Source organism: Bos indicus x Bos taurus, chromosome 3 (genome assembly GCF_003369695.1).
Source record: "Bos indicus x Bos taurus breed Angus x Brahman F1 hybrid chromosome 3, Bos_hybrid_MaternalHap_v2.0, whole genome shotgun sequence".
In the NCBI taxonomy this organism is placed as follows: Eukaryota; Metazoa; Chordata; class Mammalia; order Artiodactyla; family Bovidae; genus Bos; species Bos indicus x Bos taurus.
The window spans coordinates 51,288,055-51,314,551 of NC_040078.1; the positions used below are offsets into that span (position 1 = coordinate 51,288,055).

The following is a 26,497-nucleotide window of genomic DNA, read 5'->3' on the forward strand; positions in this document are numbered from 1 at the left end:
AGGTTTTCATAGAACCGTTCAACTTCAGCTTCTTCAGCGTTACTGGTCAGGGCATAGACTTGGTTTACCGTGATATTGAATGGTTTGCCTTGGAAATGAACAGAGATCATTCTGTCGTTTTTGAGATTGCATCCAAGTACTGTATTTTGGACTCTTTTGTTGACCATGATGGCTACTCCACTTCTTCTAAGGGATTCCTGCCCACATTAGTAGATATAATGGTCATCTGAGTTAAATTCATCCATTCCAGTCCATCTTAGTTTGCTGATTCCTAGAATGTCGACATTCACTCTTGCCATCTCCTGTTTGACCACTTCCAATTTGCCTTGATTCATGGACCTGACATTCCAGGTTCCTATGCAATACTGCTCTTTACAGCATCAGACCTTGCTTCTATCACCAGTCACATCCACAACTGGGTATGTTTTTCTTTTAACTCCATCCCTTCATTCTTTCTGGAGTTATTTCTCCACTGATCTCCAGTAGCATATTGGGCACCTACCGACCTGGGGAGTTCATCTTTCAGTGTCCTATTTTTTTTGCCTTTTCATACTGTTCATGGGGTTCTCAAGTCAAGACTACTGAAGTGGTTTGCCATTCCCTTCTCCAGTGGACCACATCCTGTCAGACCTCTCTACCCTGGCCTGTCCATCTTGGGTGGCCCCACACGGCATGACTTAGTTTCACTGAGTTAGACAAGCTGTGGTCTGTGTGATCAGATTGACCTTATCTTAGATCCACTGATTCAGAATCTTCAAAGAGAGACCTAAAAAGATCTATTTTTTTTTAAAGTAGCTTATTATATAGATGTGAAATTAATGCTTGAGATAATTTAGGGAGGTAGTTCATGGCCACACTGATCTTTTGGCAATGTTGAAAGTAAAATCAAATCTCAGTCCTCTTTTTTCGGTGGTATGTTCCCTAAAAGAATATACCACAAAGAAATCTAAAAAATAAAACCTAGAATGCTGGTGATCACAGTGGACATAGAAGTAGCAAATATATTAGGTTTAATTGACCACCTTAGAAAGAGGCTCTGAGTAAAAGGTTAATAGAGTTATAATCCAAAAATGATAGTTAAGAGAGAGAAATTCTAAGGAAAAGTACATTATAAGAAGCCACTTAGAGATCACTGTAAATAAACACAAATATATACTTGGAAAGAAGGAACTCCCTAGGTTTTAGTTATTAACTATGAGAGCTTTCAGAAAAACAAGGCAGGTGAGGTGATAAGACCAGTCAGAAAGCAATGCAAAGTTTTGTTTCTTCAGGAAAGACAAAAGAGACTCTGCACTCATCTAAACACCCTGGCAGTGTGAGATAGAAATGTCCTACCTGCTAGAAGCTCTGGGAAATGAAGGCAGCCTTCAGAATAGACATCAAAGCTCAAAAGAAACCTCAGCTCTGGTGATCAGGCTGTCCTTTCCCCTATTTCTCTAACTTTTCCATTCATCAGTAATTTAAGTCTCGTAAATGTAGCTGTCCATTAGGAGACCTTGATTGTTTGCTTTCATAGAGTCACAGACTCTGGGTTTTGCCAGTGTATTTTTGAAAAACATTTTTATGAGATGTTCTACTCATATGCAAAAATAATTATATTATCTCAGTATATGCCTTTTAAAAATAATAATAATGTGGCTTTAAATACAACTTGTATTAAACAGGTTCAATTGTGAATATTTTTATAGTTATGTAATCCAAAGGAATTATTGTTGGGTTTGCTTGAACTGATTGAAGAGCCCTCCGGAAAACAGATATCCCAAATTATTCTTCTTTTACTTCAGCCATTACAAACAGGTAATGAGTATATTGATACCTAAGTGTTGCTTGTTTTATTTGTGTAAGTGCCTTGACGTTACTCCAAGATGTCAACAGTCTACCAAAGTATAGTTTATGCCTAATTATTGAGTACTCTGCTTAAACTAGTAATAGCAATGCCAAATTGAATCCTGCTGCTCATAGAAAGATGACAATACCTGGCACAGTGTGGGTACCCAGTAAATTGTTGAATGTCATGCCCCATTTCACATGCTTTGTTGTAACCTATAGCTTTTTGCTTAACCTTCCTATCTGCAACTTATATTTAGAATTTTTCCTGTAAACATATTTGAAGGATATGTTTTGGCTGTTCTGCACTGCTCAATCTGATTTTGTTGTGGTAGCCTTGTATCTTAATTATTAAGAATGGTATCAGGCAGGGCATTGCTCAGCCTCTGCCTTAGGAGGTTGGGATTAGGAATAATAAAGGTATTACTGAAGAATGAAACAAGTGGAAAGAAAAGTTTTCATGACTGAGTAAAAAAAAAAGTACTGGTAAGTAATCGACTTTGGCAACCAAGGCAGATAGTATTTGTGCATGGGAAGAGACTACCATTTTATAACCAACATGTAACACAGTCTATCAGAAGGACCTGGGATCAGAAACTAGAGTAAATTTGTTTTAAATGTGAATGCCCCGCAGATTTGTATCAATTGAAATATTTAAAGTCTTCTAGAAAGAAAAATACTACTACATTTCATTTTTACAGTGCTTTATAGTTTATAAGATACTTGATCTTATTTTATGCTTATAACAACCAAAGACTACAGAAAGAATTACTTCTTTAAGTTTTAAGTATGTAACCTGGTAAGAACATACCTAAACAAAATTTCATGGCATCTGTTGTAAAGTGCCATGATCGTAAGGTGTGTTATTATTTTATGCACCCCTAAGAAGGAAAAAAAATACTGCCAGTTAGGCTGTTATATGTCATCTTGATATCAGAGTTGTCAGAATGTGAGGGAGAAACTGTATGTGGTAATTTGGCATTTATTGGACTTATTCTTCATTGTTTACTATACTTCATGAGGCAGCCTCAAGTAATAACTTGGTCTCTGTTTTAGTGATTCAGAAACTTCGTAACAACAAGGCATATTCAGTTGGGTTAGCATTGTCTACACTTTGGAGTCAGCTCTCTCTCCTTCCTGTTCCATACTCAAAAGAACAAATACAGGCAGATGACTATGGCCTTTGTCAGTGCTGCAAGGCCTTAATAGAGTTCACTAAACCTTTTGTGGAGTATGTCATTGATAACAAGGAAAACTCAATGGAAAATGAGAAATTAAAAGATGAAATACTGAAATTGTAAGTATATTTTTAAGAACAATTCATAATGAACTTAAGTATTTGATAGTTCAGTTATTTAAAATGTTCCTTTATTTGTGATGGAAAGTAAATTTAGTTTCAAAATTTGAATTTTAGAAGAATATGGAATTCAGTTGATGTAACATGGGCATTTAATGATATTTAAAAAAATTAAATATCATATGTACATGTGGCTCAGATGGTAAAGAATCCACCTGCAATGAAGCAGACCTAGGTTCAGTCCCTGGGTTAGAAGATCCCCTGGAAAAGGGAACAGCTACCCACTCCAGTATTCTGGTCTGGAGAATTCTATGAACAGAGGAGCCTAGCAGGCCACAGCCTACGGGGTTGCAAAGAGCAGGACACAACAGAGCAACTTTCACTTTTCAAAAAAATTAAAACAAACATCCATTTTTTTAGTTTACTTATATTCTTTTATAGATTGCCTTTACTTATGGTAAGTGAACAATAGCAGTGGAAGAATAGATAGTTGTAGCTCAAAGAATCTGTTTTTTTCCAGGGGAATTATGTTTTACTCTCCCTTTGAAAGCAGCAAAAGATGCACTAGACAGTTGAAATTCCACTTTGATAACAAAAACAGTAGCAGAGAACCCAGTAGCATTCATACCAGGGGTACTATAGGCTGTGCAAAGGAGTACTGTGTATTGTTGTCAAGCACTTGACACATGGTTAATCCAAATTTAGCGCTGGAAGTGTAAAATATTCCCTGTATTTCAACAACCTGTTCTTAAAAGAGATACTAGAATATCTTAATAATTTTTATACTGATAACATTGAAATAATGTTTCTAATATATGGGTTAATAAGATAAATTACTAAAATTCTCTTGTCTCCTACTACTTTTTTAGTGTGACAGCTAACAAATTTTTAATTACATATGGGGCTTTAATTATATATAGGACTGTTAGACAGTGCTGGACTGGATTATATTGAATTACATGTACCAATAATTTTAGTTTTAAAATTTGGGAGACTAAAACTGCTGTCAGCTTTCTATCTTGTCAGGCTAGGATATTAGACCTTTTTTTTTTCTTTTTTACCATTTATAAAACTCATTTCATGAAAGAAAATACATTTTAACTAAAGAAATAGGTAGGGCTTAATCACAGAATAAAGTTTGGTTTTCTAAATAAAACAAATACAGCTCTATGAAAAAAATTACTGCATTGTCCTGATTTTCCCCGAACTTATGAAAACTACATATACACTAGCACTGTCCTAAGACAAATATTCAGTACGCATCAGGCCAGACATGAAAGTGACTTTCTGCACAGTGAGTCTAGCACAGTATTCTTATCTCTCCCCATTAGTAGTAAGAAAAATCTTACATCATTACAGGCCATTGAATTATTGGTTATTTTATTTTTTATTGTTATTTTTCATGTTATTTATGTTATTTTTCATGTGAAAACTAGTTATTTTATACTTAGGAAGTGCTGTATTCAATAGTTACCTATTTCTTAAATTTTAGTTGTTTGAAAAGCTTGAAATGCCCTTTGCTGACAGCACAATTCCTTGAGCAGTCTGAAGAAGCTGGAGATGATCCTTTAAAGTGTTTTGCATCCGAAATAATAGTAAGTACAGCTAATTTAATTTGTTATAAAATCTGTAATCTAAAATATTACCTGCTATATTCTCATCTGCGGCACATGGACATGTAAATTGACACATATGTTAATAAAGCAATATGTATTTTTTGTAGAACATAGTTAAACAAAAAGATGAAAAATAAACAGCAATAATTTCAATAACCAGATATAAATAATATTAACACCTGTACAGAAAAATTCTGCAGTTTTCCTGTGTCTTTTTCCTTTACTTTCACTCAAAACACTTCACTTCTGACATTTCTGGTCACAAAATGTGTGGGTTTTTTCCCCCCATATGAAACAATTCTGCAGTGCCAACTGGGCATCCTACGGTTTAACTCAATTCTGACACTTAACTACCTGGAGATAGTATCAGATTCCACAGGTTAAGGGCTTAGTCCCATGAGACTGCTCCCTATTTCAGATGCCAGTTGCTAGTCTTAGGTTCCCAGTTTACCCGCAACTTCTGTCTGGCTTGGCTACAAATGGGAGATTCCGTGACCTCCTGCTCTTTGGGTTCGATTATTTGCTACAACAGCTCACAGAATTAAAAGGAAACCTTTACTTTATTTTACTAGTTTATTAAATGATATGATAAAGGATGCAGAAGAACAGCCAGATGAAGAGCTACATAGGGCGAGGTGTTGGAGTGTCCTAAGCTTCTAGTCTCATGATGTTGGAATACATCATGATCCCAGGACACTGTGATCTCTAGCCTGGAAGCTCTCTGAAATTCCTATTTTGGGGATTTTATTGAGGCTTCCTCATTTAGACATGATAAAACATTAACTCCATTTCCAGTCCCTCCCCCTCTCTAGAACTGGGGGATGGGACTCAAAATTCCAAGCTTCTAATCATGGCTTGTTCTTTCTGGTTACCACCCCCTACCCAGGAGCCATCTTAGTGCCCACTCAGAGTCTCTTTACTAGAACAAAAGATGCTTCTACTGTCTTATAACAGAAATTTACAGAGGTTTTAGAGCACTTTGTCAAGGACAGGGTTAGACACCAATATTAGAACAGATGTTCCTAGTGCTCTTATCACTTAGAAAAGGTTTCAGGAACCCTGAAACATTATGCAAAATGCTGGGCTGGATGAATCACAGGCTGGAATCAAGATTGCTGGAAGAAATATCAACAGCCCCAGATATGCAGATAATACTACTTTAATGGCAGAAAGTGAAGAAGAACTAAAGAGCCTCTTGATGAAAATAAAAGAGGCAAGTGAAAAAGTTGGTTTAAAACTCAACATTCAAAAAACTAAGATCATGGCATCCAGTCCCATCACTATAGAAGGGGGAAAAGTAGAAGCAGTGACAGATTTTATTTTTGGGGGCTCCAAAATCACTGCTGACAATGACTGCAGCCATGAAATTAAAAGACACTTGCTCCTTGGAAGGAAAGCTATGACAAACCTAGACAGCATATTAAAAAGCAAAGACACCGCTTTGCCGACAAAGGTCCGTACAGTCAAAGCTGGTTTTTCCAGTAGTCATGTATGGATGTGAGAGTTGAACCATAAAGAAGGCTGAGCACCGAACTGATGCTTTTGACAAAATTGTGGTGCTGGAGAAGACTCTTGAGAGTCCTTTCCACAGCAAGGGGATCAAACTAGTCAATCCTAAAAGAAATAAACCCTGAATATTTATTGGAAGGACTGATGCTGAAGCTCCAGTACTTTAGACACCTGATGTGAAATGGCAACTCATTGGAAAAGACCCTGATGCTGGGAAAGATTGAAGGCAAAAGAAGAGGGCGGAAGAGGATGTGATGGTTAATCATCACTGACTCAGTGGATATGAATTTGAGCAAACTCTGGGACATAGTGAAGGAGGGGGCAGCTTGGCATGCTGCAGCCCATGGGCTCGCAAAAAGTTTGGACACGACTTAGTGACTGAACAACAACAGGAACACTGTGCCAACAACCAGTAGCAGAGACCCATATATAGTTTCTGTTATCTCACACCACCTTCCAGATGTTTTTCTCCTTTAATAGTTTTATTTATATATATATTTATTATTATTATTTTTTTTAAGATCCTAACATATAGTTGACTCTTGAGCATGTTCAAGGGGTAGGGGCACCACACCTCTGCTTAGTCAGAATTCGTGTATACCTTGTAGTCTGCCCTCTGTATTCAGAATTTGAAATTTGAGGAGAGATGGAATTAGGAGAGAAGATGCCAGAACTTTAGAGAAGCTAGATTCTAAGATGAGAGATGATTGGTAACTGATATAAACAGATATGTAGTTAAATAGTAGTGAAGAGGTTATGAGTGATGAAGAGGGAGGGGGAATGGATTTTTCCCAGGAGTATATAAAAACCTGGGGCTTCATTGTGGCAAGCGAGAGTACACTATAAACCTCTGGAAACAGTACAGACTTCACCATTTGTGATATATGTACCCCGTTTTAAGAACATGGCTATGAAAGTTGGAAACTTAAAACTGGAAGTGATGTAATCAAACTGTTTTGAGTTCACCACTGTAATGGAGGTTGAACTTAAATAAGAATGGAAGTAGGGAGATTGGCTAGGTATCTTTTGGGAGTTAAGTGAGAATGATGAGAGTTAAGTTAAGAGAGAATGATAAGAGAATGGAAGAGAAGGCAGATTTGAGAACTTAATAAGTAGATAAAATTGCAAAGTTTGGTCATAGACTGAATTTAGAAAAATAGTAAAAAAGTTGAGTTATGGACAAGGTTTTTTGCTTAATAATAGGACAGGTATAGGTTCCAGTAATTGAGATAGAGAATACACAAGCAAGGAGTAGGGGGTTCTGTGCTTTAAATTTTTTTTCATTGTGGAAATTTAAAGACATTCATAAAAGTAGAGGGAGCAATGTAACATAGTCTCATGTACCCCTTGCCTCACTTTAACAATTAACATTTTTGCCAATCTTGTTTTATCTAGCCTACCCCCCCCCTTTTCTTTTGGAGTTGATAAGCAATGTAAAGGTAGTTTAATGTGTTTTTTAATGTGTTAAATTAGAGTATAGTTGATTTACAGTGTTGTGTTAGTTTCTACAATACAGCAAAGTGAATCACTTATTCACATATGCACGATTTCTTAGATTTTTTTTTCCATTGTAGGTTATTACAGAGTATTGAGTAGAGATCCTATGCTATATAGTAGGTTCTTATTAGTTATCTATTTTATATACAGTAGTGTGTGTATGTCAGTCTCAGTCTCCCAATTTATCCCTTCCCCCCTTTTTGCTGTAGTATTTTATTGCAAGTCCTAGATATATCCTTTAGTCTGTGAGTCTTTATGTATGCTTCTCTAATTGGTAAGGACTTTTTAAAAAACATAACCACAATGCCATATGACCCCTAACCAGATTAACAATTATCTCTAAAATATATATATATATATATGTATATCTAATACCCAGACAGAGCAGGTTTTTAAGGAGCAAATTTTGAATAAGAGTGATGAGATTAACCTAAAGAGGTGAATCGGTGTGAGAAAAGAGTTCAGGGCTGAACCCTGTAGGGTTCAGTTCAATTCAGTCCCTCAGTCATGTCTGAAATTTTGCGATCCCATGGACTACAACACTCCAGGCTTCCCTGTCCATCACCAACCCCCAGAGCTTGCTCAAACGCATGTCCATCAAGTCAGTGATGCCATCTAACCATCTCATCCTCTGTCATCCCCTTCTCCTCCTGCCTTCAATCTTTCCCAGCATCAGGGTCTTTTCCAATGAGTCAGTTCTTCACATCAGCTGACCAGAGTGTTGGAGTTTCAGCTTCAGCATCAGTCCTTCCAATGAACATTCAGGATTGATTTCCTTTAGGATTGACTGGTTTGATCTCCTTGCAGTCCAAGGGACTCTCAAGAGTCTTCTCCAACTCCACAGTTCAAAATCATCAATTCTTCAGCACTTAGCTTTCAGCTTTACCCTGTAGGGTACCAGCTCATAAACAAGCCCATCAGAGAGACCAAGAAAGGAGAGCAAAGCAGTGATGAAAATATCACAGAAACTGAAGCGGTAGAGTTTAGAAAGAAAGAAATGATTGCTACTGTTAAATGCAGCAGAAGTAGTCTATAGAATTGGAGTTGAAAAGCATCCACTGGATTTAGGAAGTAGATGCCATTGATAATCTTAGCAAGAGCAATTTGAGTGGACTGTGGGAGACAAAAATCAGTTGAGTAGATAAAGGAGTACATGAAAAATGAGACAAAGGAGATAACTGATATAAGCTATACTTTAGAAGAGTTTGGATGAGTAAGGAAGAGGCAGTAGAGAAGACATGAAGGTAATTGGGAGAGATAGGGAGGCTTGAGCATATTTATAGGCTAAAGGGGTGGAAACCATCAGAGGGGAAAAGAAAAGTGTTATGGAATAACTGAAGTAATGTGGCAGGAGGAGAGCAGACAGCTGGGCACAGGATCGAGGACACCTGGAGAGGAAGAACATGTAGAACAGATATGCATGTAGAAAAATTTGTAGCAGAAATGGAGTGTTATCATCAAGGGAATCAGACCCACTGGCCTCATATTTCTTAAGAATGAGGAGGTAGAAATGAGGATTGAACAGGGGGCTTCAGAAAACTGATAAAGATTTGGAATATTGAGTGGAATGAAAAGAGAGGTAGAAGACCAGGAAAGCATTAGTCAGTAGTGCTGAGCACTTGGCGTTTGTTGTTGAAGACCACAGCTGTAGAAATAAGTATTTGTGTGGTTTTTCTCCAGTAGTATCAGCTGTCTGGGTGTTGAAGTAGAAAGGTGAATTGTAGCTGTCTTTCCAAGGCTGGCATTTTATTGGGTACACGTAGCTAAAGGAAATATAGGGTGCAGATAGTTCAAATAATAGTGCATTGGTTGGTTAGGGAAAGAAGTGGATTAAGGAGGGACAGATGGGTAGGTTAAAAATGAAGGCATCATAATACTAGAGAAGTCAGAAGTAGATAAGTAGGTTGGTAGGAGAGATAAGAAATTGTGGTCAGAAAATGAGATGCTGGAGTTTAGGTATCTAATATGGAATAGCTCCAAATGTTGATAGAGATCCAGGATGGAATTTGGTGCCAAAATGGATTAGAAATTAAGGTCATTAGAATTTAGTGGTCAGAAACACCATGAGGCTGACCTGCTGTAGGAGTTATCTGCATAACTCCAGGATCATAGCAGGAGCTGGATAGAGAAAAGGCATGTGAGCAGATACCAGCCTTCAGTGAACATGGGGAAATGACCAGAAAGTCAGCATATGACAGAGATGAGGACAGATAAAGGGCACTATGACATCTGCTTCAAAGGAATATGTGCTTTTGCCTGAGAGTGCAGGAAGAACTAAGATAATACTAAGCCTCTATCCATACCACCCCTTCCTGCTGCTGCTTTTCTGGCTGTGCAATGTAAGAGATGGGAGAGAATGAGCAGCTCCCACCAGAAACCAGTCTGGTTTAATTAGAGCATTGAGCTACAACAAGCATCCTATGAAGAGGTTGAGGGTGTTAGGAAGAGGTTCTAAGATCTCAGTGGAAGGAGCGTTACAAGTAGAGCCAGCAGTGAAGAAGCACAAAGCAGTTAAGAAATAGAGATGAAATTGGGGCACGAAATGAAGTGAGAAGGTGCTGCTGAAGGATAGGTAAATGTGGCACATCTCAGCCATCCCTCTGGCACAGGTTGTTTTGGCAGAGTACTGCTTGAATGCCCCAAGGGTTGCAGCATAGGAACATTCCATGAGAGGGCAAAGACTGCCATGAGAAATTGTAGTGGGTCAGGTATGTTGGGTCTGAGCAAGTCAGTTGAGTGATACGTGGATAGACAGTGAAGGCTCTAATTGGGACACAGGTTAACCCCAAATATCTGCAGCAGCACTGTAGAATCTGGTTACATATAACGAAATTTTAAAAGGCTAACCTTACTCTGCGGGGAAAAGAACAACATCTAGTACTGGCTGGATAAAGAAATGAAACTTCATTATTAATAGGACATTTGGAATCAATATAGTCAGTTTTTGTTTTATAGCTATAATAATGTGTAGCTTCGAAAATCAATATGTATTTAGCATCTGGTAGCTGAATAGCAGTCTCTTGTGACTGGGGATGAGTTTCCATGGTTCTTTTTTATGTTTTGAAATGACTAATGGAGCCATCTGGGATAGGCAGATTTTAACTCCCTGAAGACTGGAAAAGTCTTATTTAGCTTTCTCATTCTCCACAATATTGGGCCCAGTGCCTAGCACTCAAGTATTTATTGAATAAATTAGTGATTATGTGGAACATCAGTGTTCGTCCTGACTTAGCTGTTTTTGTCATTCCCTTTTGACTTCTATTTAGTAGTTTCTTGTGGCCTTTAACTTTCTTGAACTTTTTTGGTGGAACTTTCTCAATAAATATTGACATAGGTGTTATGTCATTTTCTTTATAAGGAAACTAAGGCTTTGGAGAGGTTAGGAACTAACCCAGTATCTCACAGCTAATAAGTGGTAGAGCCAAAACTCAGGTTAATTTCATTGGACACTGAAGATCAGATGCTTTCTAGCACACTAGAAATAGAATAAAAGGCACAGGAGCAATCTTGTGTTTCTTAAGTCTCTCTTTTTGCCTTTCCTTCCCCTCTTAAAACAAACATGAAACTGTAGTAGTTAACACACGTGGGGATGCTTCTCTTTCTCTTAAAACACAAGAGCCTACTAGCCAGTCCATATCCAGCAGACAGTGGTCGGTAGAGCATTGTTACTGGAGTATTCTTCATTTGATTAGTCTATTGGCATTTCATGATACTTGTATGTCTCACGTGTTTAGGTTCTCATGTATCTCTGAAGCATTTTTTAAATTATAAAATATTCTCTGATGGCTAAGATGGTAAAGAATTTGCCTGCAATTCAGGAGACCAGGGTTCAATCCTTGAGTCAGGAAGATTCCCTGGTGAAGGGAATGGCTACCCACTCCAGTATTCTTGCCTGGAGAATTCCATGGACAGAGGAGCCTGGTGGCTACAGTCCATGGGGTCACTAAGAGTCGGACATGACTGAGTAATATACACATATATAAAATTTACCATTTTAACCATTAACTGTATAGTTCAGTGGCATTAAATACATTCACATTGTTGTGTAACCATCACCAGCATCTATTTCCAGAACTGTTTCATCTTCCTACTCACTTCCTTCAGATTGTTGGCAGAAATTCATCTTCTTGAAGCTACAGGATTGAGGTCTCCATTTGGCAACCTACTCCAGTTTTCATGCCTAGAAAATTCCAAGGACAGAGGAGCCTGGTGGCCACACAGTTTATGGGGTCGGAAAGAGTCGGACATGACTGAGCTACTGAGCATACACACACTCCATTTTCTTGCTGGCTAGGGACCACTTTCAGTTTCTAGAAGCTGCCTGTAGTTCCCTGCCAGATAGCCCTCTAAATAGGCCCCCTCATAACTTGGCAGCTTAGTTCTTTAAAGCCAGCAGAGGTGAGTTTCTGACTCTTAAAGAGGGCCTGGATCCTCTTTAAAAACATTGTTCCTCTTAAGTCAGGCCCACAGAGGATAGTCTCCCTTCTTAACTCACATCAGCTGATTTGGGGCTCTAATTACATCTGCAAAAATCGCTTCACTTTTGCTGTAGAACACAATCTGATCATGGGGTGGCATCTTGCCATAGTCTGCTGGGTGGAAGCAAGTCTCACAGGTCCTACCCACGCTCAAGAGGAGAGGATTATATAGGACGTGAATATGGGGTGCGAGAGGGCACAGTAGAGTGTCTGCTGTAGCTTCCTTTTTTATCCATTTCACAGGGATTTTTGTCAGCAATTGGATACCCTTTTCCCAAAATGATTTTTAATCATGGAAGGAAAAAGAAGATTTGGGATTATCTTGAATTTGAGGAAGAAGAAGACAAACAGTTATCAGACTCTATGGCTTCTCTGGCATATCTAGTATTTGTACAGGGCATCAGTATTGATCAGCTTCCAATGGTCTTAAGGTAGGAGTTAGTGTTTATGTATTCTAAAAGGAATAGCATCAAACGCATTTATCAAATGTCCAACATATATTTATTAATGTATTAGTACATTTTCAGTGAAGTTTAAACAAAACCTATTTTTATTCTAAGTATTACTGCCTATAATCTTTTTAAAACCAGTAATCATCAGTAGTAAAAAGGGTTGGAGGGGAGGCATTGAAATAGACATAAGGAATGATTGGGACAAGAGTCAGAAAGTGTTAAACTGAGCCTGGTTTGAAGCTGTTGGGCCAGTTGCCAAGAGGGTGGTCTAAATTGCCATCATCTTTTAACTGGATTATTAATGTAATCCTGAGTGGATATGCGCTTCTAAAAGTACATGTATATGTGTATGTATTTATATATACATTTTTTCTATTTTAGCCCATCATATCTTTTGCAGTTTAATATGGGGCATATTGAAGTCCTTTTACAAAGGTAAGATTATTTAAGTGGCATCTCAGAATTAAATAATAGTGTTAAAATAGCCCTTGTCAAGATCAAGGGAAACTACTTTGTCTTTGCCAGACCCTAGTTAATTAATTATTTTATAAAATAGTGAAGCAAGTATTCACAAGAGACAGAAATGAACCAAAGGGATGTTTACAACAAAATTTCTTATTTTAAGCTAAAGATAATATTAAAATATTGTCTTTTAAGGAAATTTCCAGTGATCTGCTTCTAGGGTTTCTTTGCTTATTTCAGAAGTTGGTAAATTAAAATACCTCTATCCCACTGCAGCCTCTTCCAATCTAAGGAGAGGTGGTCAAGAAAGAAATTCATCCATGGTTTTGCTTCATGGATACAATCTGTGAACTGCATTGAAAGACTCTACCTTTTATAGCTTAGATTATTGACAGTGATATCATTCAATGGCTTTTCTCATTTGAGGCACCAATAAGAAGAACTTTATCTTTTAAAAAAAAATTACCAAGTAACAGGTATGCAGTTTTCCCAGATATTTAAGAATCTTGCACAACTCTATGGTTTGTTTTCTTTTTCTATAACATGTTGAAATTCTCTCTTGAGATCAGTCAGGGCCTTTCAGTGCTATCCTGTAGGAATACTAGTGACAGTTTATTAATCCCGTCTCTTCCCAGGTGAAGGAAGATTTGTTACATGGCAAATGTCCAAAGCCTCGGCCTACAAGGCAGGAATTTCCAAGGGTCTCCTGGCACAAGTAGTTACTAACTCTGTAAATTTACTGTATTGTGTATGTGTTAATGATTTTACACAGTTCCTGTTATATACATAAGATGAGAATGTGTATTGATTTTAATACTCAGTTCTATAGTCTTAAAATTTCCAAACTGTTTAGTCATTGAGGCAAAAAACGGAACACTTTTAATTCCTTTTATGGTTAGAACAAGAACCTGGAGCCTAAGATCATATTTTTTGCCACAGATCTTAAATATTTCATTAACAATGATTGTAAACCTTTAAAAAATAAATGGAAAGCATTACTTTATATATAGATATATATAAAGAATTTAAAAGTTAACCAATTAATCAATTAGAATACATGGCATTATATCAGGCATAATTTATTTCTTAGCACTTGGTGTTGAAATTCTACTGATCTGATACCAGGAAATAAGCCCTGAGTGGACTGATTATGGTAAATTTTGCTATCAGTAGCCAAATCAAAAGACAGATCAAAGGTGGATTAAGAATTTTGATTAAGTTCTTCAACTTAAGAATTTCAAATTAAGAATTTCTCCTTAATATGCTTTTTTAAAGTATTTAAAATTCAATTTTTGCTTTATAATTCTAAAGCAATTTAGAAAACCATGTTGATAAATTTTAATACTCTCTTCCAGAACAGAGGAGTCTGTTTTCTCCAAAGGATTGGTAAGATTTGTTTGCAACCATTATAATTTAAATACACAGTCATGTTAACAAATACAGCTGTTGATGTTACCATATTTGTATCTCTGCATATATTTTAATCTGTAGGATCTGTTGGAGAATGGTTTATTGAGAATAGAGGACAACAGTCTACTTCACCAGTACTTAGAAATCAAGAGTTTTCTTACTGTACCTCAGGTAAGTAAAATATGTATTCTAATCTTGAAAAATGCTGCTTTTCTATTCTAAACTTAAGTTCTTCTCAGATTCCTTTCCTGCTTTTTTCTCCATATCCTTTGAAAACTCTGGTACCTTGCTGTCCAGTAGAACTTTCTGTAATGGCAAAAGTATCCTGTTATCTGTGCTGTACGGTTTGAAAGCCACTAGCCATATTGAACACTTGAAACGTGGCTGGTGTGACATAAAGAACTGAATTCTAAATTTTATTTAATTTAACCTTCACTAGCTATATGTGGCTAGTGGCTACTATATTTGACAGTATAGCATCCAGTGGGAAATAGAACTTTCTTCTTTAACACTTTGGTTCTGTAGGAACCTTGAAAAATGAAGCTCCTTTACTTTTATCATAACTCAGGTCCTCAGGACTACATCAAGGCATATATAATTCATTACTACAAAAATATTTTGTTTTTCTCTCCTGTGATTTGTTTTGCCCCTGTTTATTAGTTTTTTGTTATCATAGCCAAATAGGTCTTAGATGTCAATGTAGCAAATTGTTTTTCCACTATTTAAATAGAAAAATCAGTTTCAGTTCGGTCGCTCAGTCATGTCCGACTCTTTGCAACCCCATGGACTGCAGCACGCCAGGTTTCCCTGTCTGTCGCCAACTCCTGGAACCTACTCAAACTCATGACCATTGCATCGGTGATGCCATCCGACCATCTCATCCTCTGTCGTCCCTTTCTCCTGCCTTCAATCTTTCCCAGCATCAGGGTCTTTTCCAATGAGTCAGTTCTTCGCATCAGGTGGCCAAAGTATGGGAGTTTCAGCTTCAGCATCAGTCCTTCCAATGAATATTCAGGACTGATTTCCTTTAGGATGGACTGGTTGGATCTCCTTGCAGTCCAAGGGACTCTCAAGAGTCTTCTCCAACACCGTAGTTCAAAAGCATCAATTCTTTAGTGCTTAGCTTTCTTTATAGTCCAGTTCTCACATACATGACTACTGGAAAAACCATAGCTTTGACTAGACGGACCATGGCTGGCAAAATAATGTCTCTAATTTTTAATATGTTGTCTAGGTTGGTCATAGGTTTTCTTCCAGGGAGCAAGCATCTTTTAATTTCATGGCTGCAATCACCATCTGCAGTGATTTTGGAGCCAAAAAAAATAGCCTGTCACTGTTTCCATTGTTTCCCCATCTATTTGCCATGAAGTGATGGGAATGGATGCCATGATCTTAGTTTTCTGAATGTTGAGCTTTAAGCCACTTTTTCACTCTCCTCTTTTATTTTCATCAAGAGGCTCTTTAGTTCTTCTTCACTTTCTGCCATAAGGGTGGTGTCATCTGTGTATCTGAGCTTATTGATATTTCTCCCGGCAGTCTTGATTCTAGCTTGTGCTTCATCCAGCCCGGCATTTCGCATGATATACTCTGCATTTAAGTTAAATAAGCAGGGTGACAATATACAGCCTTGATGTATTTGGAACCAGTCTGTTGTTCCATGTCCAGTTCTAACTGTTGCTTCTTGATCTGCATACAGATTTCTCAGGAAGCAGGTCAAGAGTCTGGTATTCCCATCTCTTTAAGAATTTTCCACAGTTTGTTGTGATCCACACAGTCAGAGGCTTTGGCAAAGTCATAAAGCAAAAGTAAATGTTTTTCTGGCTTCTGTTAGTATATAATAAGTCTGATTATTTTAAATTAGTGGACTGTATTTCTACATGTTTGATTTCATTTCTTTTGCCACTCTAGACATAATTGAAAATTACTATGTGTTTCTAACTATACACTTGGTAACACCCACTCAATACCAGTTACAAAATGGATTGTACTTAGCTTCCTGTAGGCATAACAGTAGAGTGAAAGGCTTAAGGCAAAAATTACTTCAGCTTTAAATCTCTTATCCTCGTTTCTCTGAATTTTTAGTATACATTAATAATATAGTTGTTTCTTTGTAGTCAATATAATCTAATATTTGAAATAAATTTGTTTTTTTATTTCCAGGGCTTAGTCAAAGTAATGACCCTCTGCCCCATTGAGACATTGGTATGTAAATATCTGGGACTAAATAATAATGAGTTTCAGTGAAAACTTTTAATAATTTAATCTTTAGTTTATGTAACAGTATTATTTGTTCCATTTTAGAGGAAAAAAGGTTTAGCTGTGCTTCAGCTGTATATTAACAAATTGGATCCACAAGGCAAATATACATTATTTAGGTATGTATCAGAGGTTAATTGAGAAATGTGTGGTTGATTAAAAACCAAATTGATGCCATTAATTATTCCAGAGTATTGTATTTTGGTATGTTTTGCATGTAATTCCACTCTCTTCTCTTTGATAGGTAGAGAGGAATTAATCAAAAATTATGGATACATATATAAATATATATATTGTGTGAATATTACATAATAAACTATATATATATACACACTTCAGTTCAATTAATTGAAATACACTAAAATTAAAGTAGACTGAAAAGATTAAACTGAGATTGGTAAGGCTTCTGCTAGAACTTTATATATGTCAATAAATATCCATTATTCACAGTTGAAATTAATGGCTCTTGAAATTAATGGAGTTATAACCTTTGACAGCCTATTCACTTTAACAGTGGAGCTTATTAATAGTAGCGTTTGAGGACCAAAAGATTCTAGCAGCTCTGATTTGAAGATCAGCAAATTTTCTTAAAGGGCCCTAAGTAAATACAGTTTTTATGGGCCACACAGCCTCTGTTACAACTGCTCAACTTTGTGTTTGTAGTAAGGGTCAGTGTGTTCTAATAAAACAAAACAGGCAGTAGGCTGGATTTGGCCTGCAGACCTTAGTTTGTTGATACCTGGGTAATAAAAATGAGTTAAAACCAAATTGGGGCAGTGTTAACATGCTAAGTAAGAAGTGTTCTTTGGGATTGCCCAATACTAGCACTCTTGATTCCTTTTTTCTTCATTTCTGTTTGATAAGAATGAGAGTCAGTTTATGAAATCTCTGTTTGATGCTTAGGTCTTATACCAGCTTTCCTATTCTGATCTACCTGTATTCCTACCCAGAAAACTCCTTCTTCTTAGGTTGATCAGGTTGAGTTTCCTTTCTTTGCAATTAAGTTAATCTAACCAGACTAGTCAAACAGGGAATAATTTGGGGAGTTTTTAAGCTATTATACTAGTGACTGTACTTGTTGTGTTAGATCATTGCACATAATGCATATATGCACATTGCACATATATGCATAAAAAGATTCAAATTTGGTTTAATAGAAATTTCTTTTTGGAAAAACCCAGTTAAAATAGAATTTGCCAGTTAGTGAGGGCAGTAGCCATAACAGGTGACTTTGTCATTGTCTGCACTGTTTTTTCCTATTTCTGCAAATAACACATGGCCCATTTGAATTTGTAAAACTTTGATCATCATTTAATTTATAATGCAGTCCAGGATAATTTCAAATGTATTGTAATTTTGCTTTAAAGGTGCTTACTGAGTACAAGTAATCACTCAGGTGTGGAGGCCTTTATTATTCAAAATATCAAAAATCAAATTGACATTTCGTTAAAGGTAAGAGCATAACTAAGGTGTCAATTATCAATTTATTCTTTTATTTTGTAGGACTTTTTATTCATTTGTGGAATACATTAATGTGGAATCTTGCGCTATGGACCTTTTCTATCTCTAATATTAGGGTACAGGCACATCTCAGAGATAGTATGGGTCTGGTTCCAGATCACCATGATAAAGCAGAAATCTCCATAAAGCAAGTCACACAAAATTCTTGGTTTTCCAGTGTATATCAAAGTTAATTAGACTACATTTTAATCTGTTAAGTGCAGTAGCATTATGTCTAAAAAATACAATGTACATACCTTAATTTTAAAACACTGTTTTTCTTAAAACTGCTAACTATCATCTGAAACTTCAGGGAGTTGTAATCTTTTTCCTAGTGGAAGGTCGATGTTGATGGCTACTGATCAAGGTGCTGTGGCTATTTCTTAAAGTAAGACAGCAGTAAAGTTTGCCAAGTTGATTGACTGTTTCTTTCACAAATGATTTCTCTGCAGCATGCAAAGCTGTCTCATCATTTTACCCATAAAAGTTCTTTGATTATTGAAGTCAGTCCTCTCAAACTCTGCCACTGCTTTATCAACTAAGTTTTATGTAATATTCTAAATCCTTTGTTGTAATTTCAGCAGTCTGAATAGCATCTTCATCAGGAGTCTATTCCGTCTCAAAACACAATTTTCTTTGCCAACCTAGGAGAAACAGCTCCTCATCTGTTCAGATTTTATCATTGAAATTGCAGCAGTTCATTTACATCTTCAGGCTCCACTTCTAATTTTAGTTCTCTTGCTGTTTCCACCACAGTTATTGTTACTTCCTTTTTTAAAAAAATTTTGGGTGTGCTGGGTCTTAGTTGCAGTATGTGGGTTTTCTCTGATTGTGGCATGTGGGCTTAGTTGCCCTGTTACACGTGGGATCTTAGTTCTCTGACTAGGGATTGAACCTACGTCCTCTGCATTGGAATGTGGATTCTTAGCCACTGGACCACCAGGGAAGTCCCTCCGCTGAAGTCTTGAACTCTTCCAAGTCATCTGTGAGGGTTGGAATCAGTTTTTTCCAAATTCCTGTGAATGTTGATATTTTGACCTTTTCTCATGAATCACGAATGATTCCAGAAGGTTTTCAGTTTGTTCTGCCCAGATACATCAGAAGAATCACTGTCTCTGAAGCAATAGCTTTATGAAATGTATTTATTAAAGACTAAGACTTTAAAGTTGAAATTACTCCTTTTTCCATGGGTTGCAGAATGGATATTGTGCTAGCAGGCATGAAGACATTAATCTCATTTTATATCTTCCTTAGATCTTTCAAGTGACAAAGTACATTGTCAGTGAGCAGTAGTAATATTTTGAAAATAATCTTTCTTCTGAGCAATAAATCTCAAGAGTAGGGTTAAAGTGTTCAATAAACCACGTTATAAACAAATATGCTGTCAAGGTTTTATTGTTCCATTTATACAGCATAGGCAGAGTAGATTTGGTATGATTCTTAAAGGCCCTATGATTTTTGGAGCAGTAAAAATTAAGCATTAGTTTCAACCTCAAGCCACCAACTGCATTAACTCTTGAGAGTTGGTCTGTCCTTCGAAGCTTTGAAGCCAGGCATTTTCTCCTCTAGCTGTGAAAGCCTAGGTGGCATCTTGTTGCAGTATAAGTCTATTTTCATCTACATTGAAAATCTTTTGGTTAGTGTAGGTATGTTCATTAATTACCTTCCTGTGCTGTGCATAGTCACTGAGTTGTGTCCAACTGTTTGCAACTTCATAGACAGTAGCCCACCAGACTCCTCTGTCCATGGGGATTCTCCAGCCAAGAATACTAGAATGGGTTGCCATGCCTTCCTCTAGGGGATCTTCCCAACCCAAGGATCGAACCCAGGTCTCTTGCATTGCAGGCAGATTTTTTACCATCTGAGCCACAAGGGAAGCCCAAAATTACCTTCGGAGATTTTCTGAATCACTGCAGCTTCTACATCTGCACTTGCTGCTTCACCTTGCACTGTTAGGTCTGGAATTGGCTGCTTTTTCAACCTTATGAGTCAACGTCTACTAGCTTCAAACTCCTGCAGCTTTCTCACCTCATAGCCTTCATTAAATGGACGAGTCAGGGCCTTGCTCTAGATTACATTTTGGCTTAAGAGAATGTTGTGGTTGGTTTGATCTTCTATCCAGACCACTAAAACTGTCTCCATATCAGCAATAAGGCTATTTCACTTTCTTATCATTTGGGTGTTCAGTGGAGTAGCTCTTAAATTTCCTTCAAGAACTTTTCCTTTGCATTTAGGCTAACTTGCATTTAGGCTAATTTTGGCAAAAGAGGCCTAGCTTGGCCTTCGACATGCTTCCTCACTAAGCTTAATCAATTCTAGCTTTTGATTTAAAATGAGACTTATAGTACTCTTCCTTTTATTTGAATACATTGTAGGATTATTAATTGGCCTAATTTCAGGACTCTTGTGTCTCAGGAAATAGGGAAGACCAAGGAGAGAGAGAGACAGAGGAATGGCCAGACATTGGAACAGTCAAAACACACATACTTTTCAAGTTCACTGTCTTCTGTGAGCATGGTTCATGGTGCCCCAAAACAGTCAGTTAATGATAATAACATCAAAGATCACTGATCACAGATCACCCTGAAAAATATATAATAATGAAAGTTTGAAATTTTGGAGAATTATCAAAATGTGACACAGATGTGAAGTGAATAAATGCTGTTGGAAACATGGTACCGATAGACTTACTTGACACAAAGTTGCCACTAGCCTTCACTATGTAAAAAATGCAGTAAAGTGCAGTGCAGTAAAATGAGGTGTGCTTGTATATTTCCCCCATTTCTACTCTTTTTTAAAAACTTGGATTTTGAAATTGTTAACTATAGATTTAAATTGTATTAATTCTAATATGATTTCTTTTTGTTTTGCTGCATACTTGTGAAATATTAATGGAAACTGAAGTCTGTAAATACTCAGTAATTCCATATAGAGAACAGAGAAAGAGCATACCAGTGCTCTCAAACTAGCAGGGTTTGTTCCAAGTGCCTGGAAATAGTGAATGGAAATCAAAGTTAAAGATATGTATTTAAAATGTGTAACGGCTAATTTTTGTAGTATCAAGGTACTAGGAAAATAAATACTACATGTATTTATCAACCTGTTATTTAAAGCCTTTTTCATGTTTTCTTTTGCTTCTTAGAAAACACAGAACAAATGGTTTACAGGACCACAGCTGATTTCCCTTCTGGATTTGGTACTCGTTCTCCCAGAGGGTGCTGAAACAGATCTACTGCAAAACTCAGATAGGTGAGGTGACCATTACTAAGGTTCACATAGTAAATTCAGAATAAAATGTGAAACCCCTGTTTTGGGAACCTAAACTAAAAAAAAACATATTTTCCTGTGATTTTATAGTTAATGGTTAGTTCATAAAATTACATATTTACATGTTTAAATAATTTTTGTTGTTGTTTAGTTGCTTATATGTTTGGATTTTATTGTTTTGTTTTCCAGGACATCTTTTTTTTTTATACACAATATGTAATTTAACTTTTAGTATTACTAGAATGAATGTTGAGATATAGTTGTATATAAAAGGAATCTTAAAATTCAAGAAGCAAAAGATGGTATTCTCAAACATTAAAGATAACAAGTCTCCCTTGGTGGAGAAGGCAATGGCACCCCACTCCAGTACTCTTGCCTGGAAAATCCCATGGATGGAGGAGCCTGGTGGGCTGCAGTCCATGGGGTCGCTAAGAGTCAGACACGACTGAGCCACTTCACTTTCACTTTTCACTTTCATGCGTTGGAGAAGGCAATGGCAACCCACTCCAGTGTTCTTGCCTGGAGAATCCCAGGGACGGGGGAGCCTGGTGGGCTGCCGTCTATGGGGTCGCACAGAGTTGGACACAACTGAAGTGACTTAGCAGCAGCAGCAACAGCAGCAGTCTCCCTTGGGGAAAAAGAGAATAGTAATTTTCACAATTAAATTTTGTGAACTTGGAGAATGAGAGTAATAAATTATGTTAAGGGAGGAAGATATGTGATAAAATATTTTAAAGGAAAAGTTTTGGATGCCCAAACATAATTGTAGAAATATACCCAAGGTTTTAACTTAACCTTTATTCACTGAAATTGCTGATTATGTAAAATTGTACTGTTAAGTAATAAATCATATTTTTTTAATTAACAGGATAATGGCTTCATTGAATTTATTGAGGTATTTGGTTATCAAAGATAATGAAAAAGACAATCAAGTAAGTGAATTTTTTAAAAAAGAAACTGTATTATTCAAATGCGTAAAGAATGTTTTGTTATTTTCTTATCAATATCTACTTAAGCCAGTGAGTAATATTTTACCCAGTTGCAATAAGTGCCAACAATTATTCTTTAAACTTGAAGTGAATTCCCAGGAGTCCTTACCACCCCACATCCACTTGCCCTTCCCTTTTCCTGTTGTGCCTCTGTGCTCTTGCTGTGAGCATCGCTTAGCTCTGTTACGTAGGTAAGTTGCAGCTCCTAAGTTAACTAACCTTTCGAAACTCAACATATGTTTGCTTATCTTGTTCATTAACCTTCACCTATATAGCTCATGACTTATGTCTGAGCTATACAAAATAAAATAATCTGATATCCCCCTCATCGGACTTGACAAATTGAAGCATTTTCAGCACTAAATCTGTTAACAGCACCTTTTGAATAATGTGTAGGAAGTTAAAATTTTTAAAAATAGTGCACCATAAGAGGTATTCAGTAAGCAGAAAACTATTTGAGGGATATTTGTCATACAGTAAAATTATATTTGCTTTTTATCTTCTCTTTCTACTTAACTCTAATAGTTCCTTTCTCTATATGTGTCATCTTATTAACTGTAACTACCTGAATTACATGCATGATTAAGCTTTTTAGAAAGTAATAAATGAAATGAAAGTAATTGAGTTTTATATAAGAATCCCAGAGCCTTTTTTTTTTTTTTTAAAGTAAATCATGATTTGGGATCAAACATTTATGGAAAAAGTAGCAGTAGATTTTTGACTGAATCTATTAGGTTCATTGATCTGACTTCCCATTCATTGCTCTTCGGCCAAAAATAGTTATGTGCTATCACTGACTAGTGGATACTCTAAACAAGGATGCTTTTTTTTTCTAACGTTTTTTCAAACATAAAGCCAAGTTGAAAGAATTTCAGAGTGATCACTGTTTTATGTGCTGCAGAGATTCTACTGTTAACATTTTACTCTGCTATTATCACTTATCCAGCTCTCTATCCTGTACCCATCCTTCAGTCTCTCTTTATTTTTTGATGCAGTTCAGGGTAAACTACAAACATCATCATACTTTCCCATAAATACTTCAGCACACATTTCATTCAAAAGAGTTACATATTTGTGTATAATTTTTCTTTGAGTTAAAGTTCACATAAAATCTAATGCCCAAATTTTAATTATACATTAACTGAGTTTTAACAAATGCTTAGATCTGTTATCCAAATCCTTATCAAATATAGAACATTACTAACATCACGAGAAGCTCCCTTTTCCCCTCCCAGTTAATGCTGATGTCATCATTCCACACCCATCCCTAGCCCCTGACAACTCTATCCTGTCCGGGTGCTATCGTATATTCTTCACTATGCTATCAGTGCTCTTTAGTTTTATTTTTCATAGATGATGTTAGCACAGGAAGGATCTATAACATGCACAAGGGCATATAATTAGCAAGAAGCAGAAATAGCCATGACCAAATACAGTGACTAGAACTTCCTTTTTTTTTTTTTTTGTAGTAAATTCAGGAGCAGTGGAAGCCCTGAGGCTTCCAAAAAGTGTCCTTAAAGTATGGTATGAGTTTTTACTTTTGTCAGGAAGAGGCCATATCTAGAAATGATCTGATTTGTCTGACAGGGTGAGAAAGCATCTTCTTGATTAGGAGGGATAGATTTATTATTAGTAGGTATGGAGCACAGTGTACCACAGGGATAGCAAAGAGAGGGAAGGCAGAGCAGTTTTAGCATTGTGCAATGTCTACTCTGATATCCACAGATAATACCTCACATTTATTTAGTTTGAATATTATATAGTAAAGAAAAGGATGTAACCAGCTTATAAGACTGCCTTCTTATGTAAGTTTTAAAAATTTTTTCTTAAGAATCAACTATTCCAAAGTATTGCCATGCAGGTTACCATAAGAATCATCATACCAAGGAAACTGGCAAAAAAACAAAACAAAAAGCCAATCCAAGATGGTAACCTAACATCTTTGAGGCAATTTATTCATCATGGAAGCATTTCTACCAAGTGCAGTCACAGTAGGTCCTGAATATAAATGAGAGGCATATCTGTCTGCTGTGGTTAACAAGAAAATAATAGGTTCTGAGTTTTTAGAAATATTTGATTAAAGGAGAAACAAAATGATATTCTAATGATGCTGAACTGTGAGTAGTTTTATTCAAAAGGACTCCTATCAGTACCTGTCTTTGAGTTAAATATGCTGTGGTGGTAACTAGTCAGATGAAAAGCTGAAAAGCCATCAAAAAAGTGTACAGAAAAACTAAGAACAGGATCATTAAAATATAAAACAAGGTGATTCATAATTGAATAATGATCCATTTTTTTTCCTGCTATTTTGGGTTACTGTCATCTGACTTTCTTCATAAATCATTCCCTTCCTTTTTGCATAATAGGCTTCTTCATAATAGTCTCTTAATCTTCATAATAGTCTCTTCATCTCTGCATAATAATTTAAAAGCACTTTCCCCACACTTCAGCTTCACATAACTTCTTGGACCTTGAAATTCCATCTCTCTCTACTGGTCAAACCAACTTAATTTTTAGACTAGTGTTCACTATTATTTGGTAGGTATCTTTATATAAGTGTTAATTGTTTAATTACAGTAATTTATTCTAATACACAGCCTATAATAATTTATCCCTCACCTTCTAGCTACTCATTTCCTTATCTATCTCTGCTTACCTATTTTTTTTTCCCTAAATAATTTGTCATTGTAATATATAGAAAGCAGGATCAAGAGAAACAATGTAAGACTGTAAAGGCCAGAAGTGTGTATCAGGAACTTTAAAAAATTGAATTATGTAATGTGCACATACATGCTTTTCATTTAGGATAGAACAATAAATACCTGGCATACATCCACGTACATATAGTTCTATATATAATCCACATTTTAGGTTCTCATTTAAATTGTTTCTTTCTCCAAGATTAAAACATATACCCTGTATGTTATTTGCAGAGCCAAATGACTTAAGGTTATAACATTCCTTAATATTACAAGTGATAAAGTTCTAAAATATTATTTCATAAATAAGACATGATACACAAATTAGAAGGGAAAAACTGGGTCTTATTCATTTCCTTCCTTTTATTTCTTCAGTATCATGGTTGACTGTGTCCTTTGCAAGGTCCCTTTCCTCACAATAAATTTCATTATGTTATAAAACTGCCTTTCTATTTTGTGCAACAAACTGCAGTGAAATTTGAAATGTATAGTTAAGCTCTAAAATTGAAATGGTCTCAGTACTCTACCAGTGTGTTGCTTGGGTATAAAATTTTAAAGTAAGCACTTGTGAACATTTCAAATTTTTATCCTTATAACTATTTTTAAAAATCTTGTTACTTTTTTCTAGACATTGAAGTAAAATATGATTTTCTTTGTATTTTTTTTTCCATAAATCTAATAATCTTAAAGAATCCCCCGCAATGCAGGAGATGCAGGTTCAATCCCTGAGTCAGAAAGATCCCCTGGAGGAGAGCATGGGAACTCACTCAAGTAGTCTTGCCTGGAAAATTCCATGCCAGAGAAGCCTAGTGGGTTACAGTCCATGGGGTCGCAAAGAGTCAGACACAGCTGAGTGACTGAGTACACACGCATACCATCTTAATGTAAAAGAGAGAAAATATTCTTGTTTCCACAGCTTCTTCACTCCTACGTGTTTCTAAAAAAATATTACTGTTATTCATCACATGAAAAATTTGTGGAATTATGCAGAACTGAATGTGAACAAATTTTCTTTAGCCTCATTGTGGCACATTTTATTACCTTATTGTAAGTTTTAGCTTATGGACTGTGTATTACATTATTGCCATTAAGAGAAACTAAAGTCTTTTATTGAAGTCTTTTATCTTAGGGGGTCTTTATTAGACCTTCTAGAGTTACACTGTCCAATAGACAGTAGCCACACATGACTATTAAATTTTAAATTAATTTTTAAATTTTTAAAATTAAAAATTCAGTTC

At 36.3% G+C, this 26,497-nt stretch overlaps 1 protein-coding gene across 4 annotated transcripts in view; it reads left to right on the forward strand.

Moving 5' to 3' along the window:
• The window catches only part of GLMN (glomulin, FKBP associated protein), a 44,942-nt gene that overhangs the window by 8,446 nt on the left and 9,999 nt on the right, over positions 1–26,497 (forward strand). For 3 of the 4 annotated variants that reach the window (XM_027536519.1, XM_027536521.1, XM_027536522.1), the window contains exons 5-16: positions 1,689–1,797; positions 2,884–3,124; positions 4,617–4,719; positions 12,468–12,655; positions 13,058–13,111; positions 14,494–14,524; positions 14,630–14,719; positions 16,709–16,750; positions 16,850–16,923; positions 18,172–18,256; positions 21,447–21,553; positions 22,440–22,503. In XM_027536519.1, coding sequence (XP_027392320.1) covers positions 1,689–1,797; positions 2,884–3,124; positions 4,617–4,719; positions 12,468–12,655; positions 13,058–13,111; positions 14,494–14,524; positions 14,630–14,719; positions 16,709–16,750; positions 16,850–16,923; positions 18,172–18,256; positions 21,447–21,553; positions 22,440–22,503 — 1,188 coding nt within the window. The remainder of the gene's footprint in view (positions 1–1,688; positions 1,798–2,883; positions 3,125–4,616; positions 4,720–12,467; positions 12,656–13,057; positions 13,112–14,493; positions 14,525–14,629; positions 14,720–16,708; positions 16,751–16,849; positions 16,924–18,171; positions 18,257–21,446; positions 21,554–22,439; positions 22,504–26,497) is intronic. The other variant, XM_027536523.1, reaches the window with a different exon arrangement.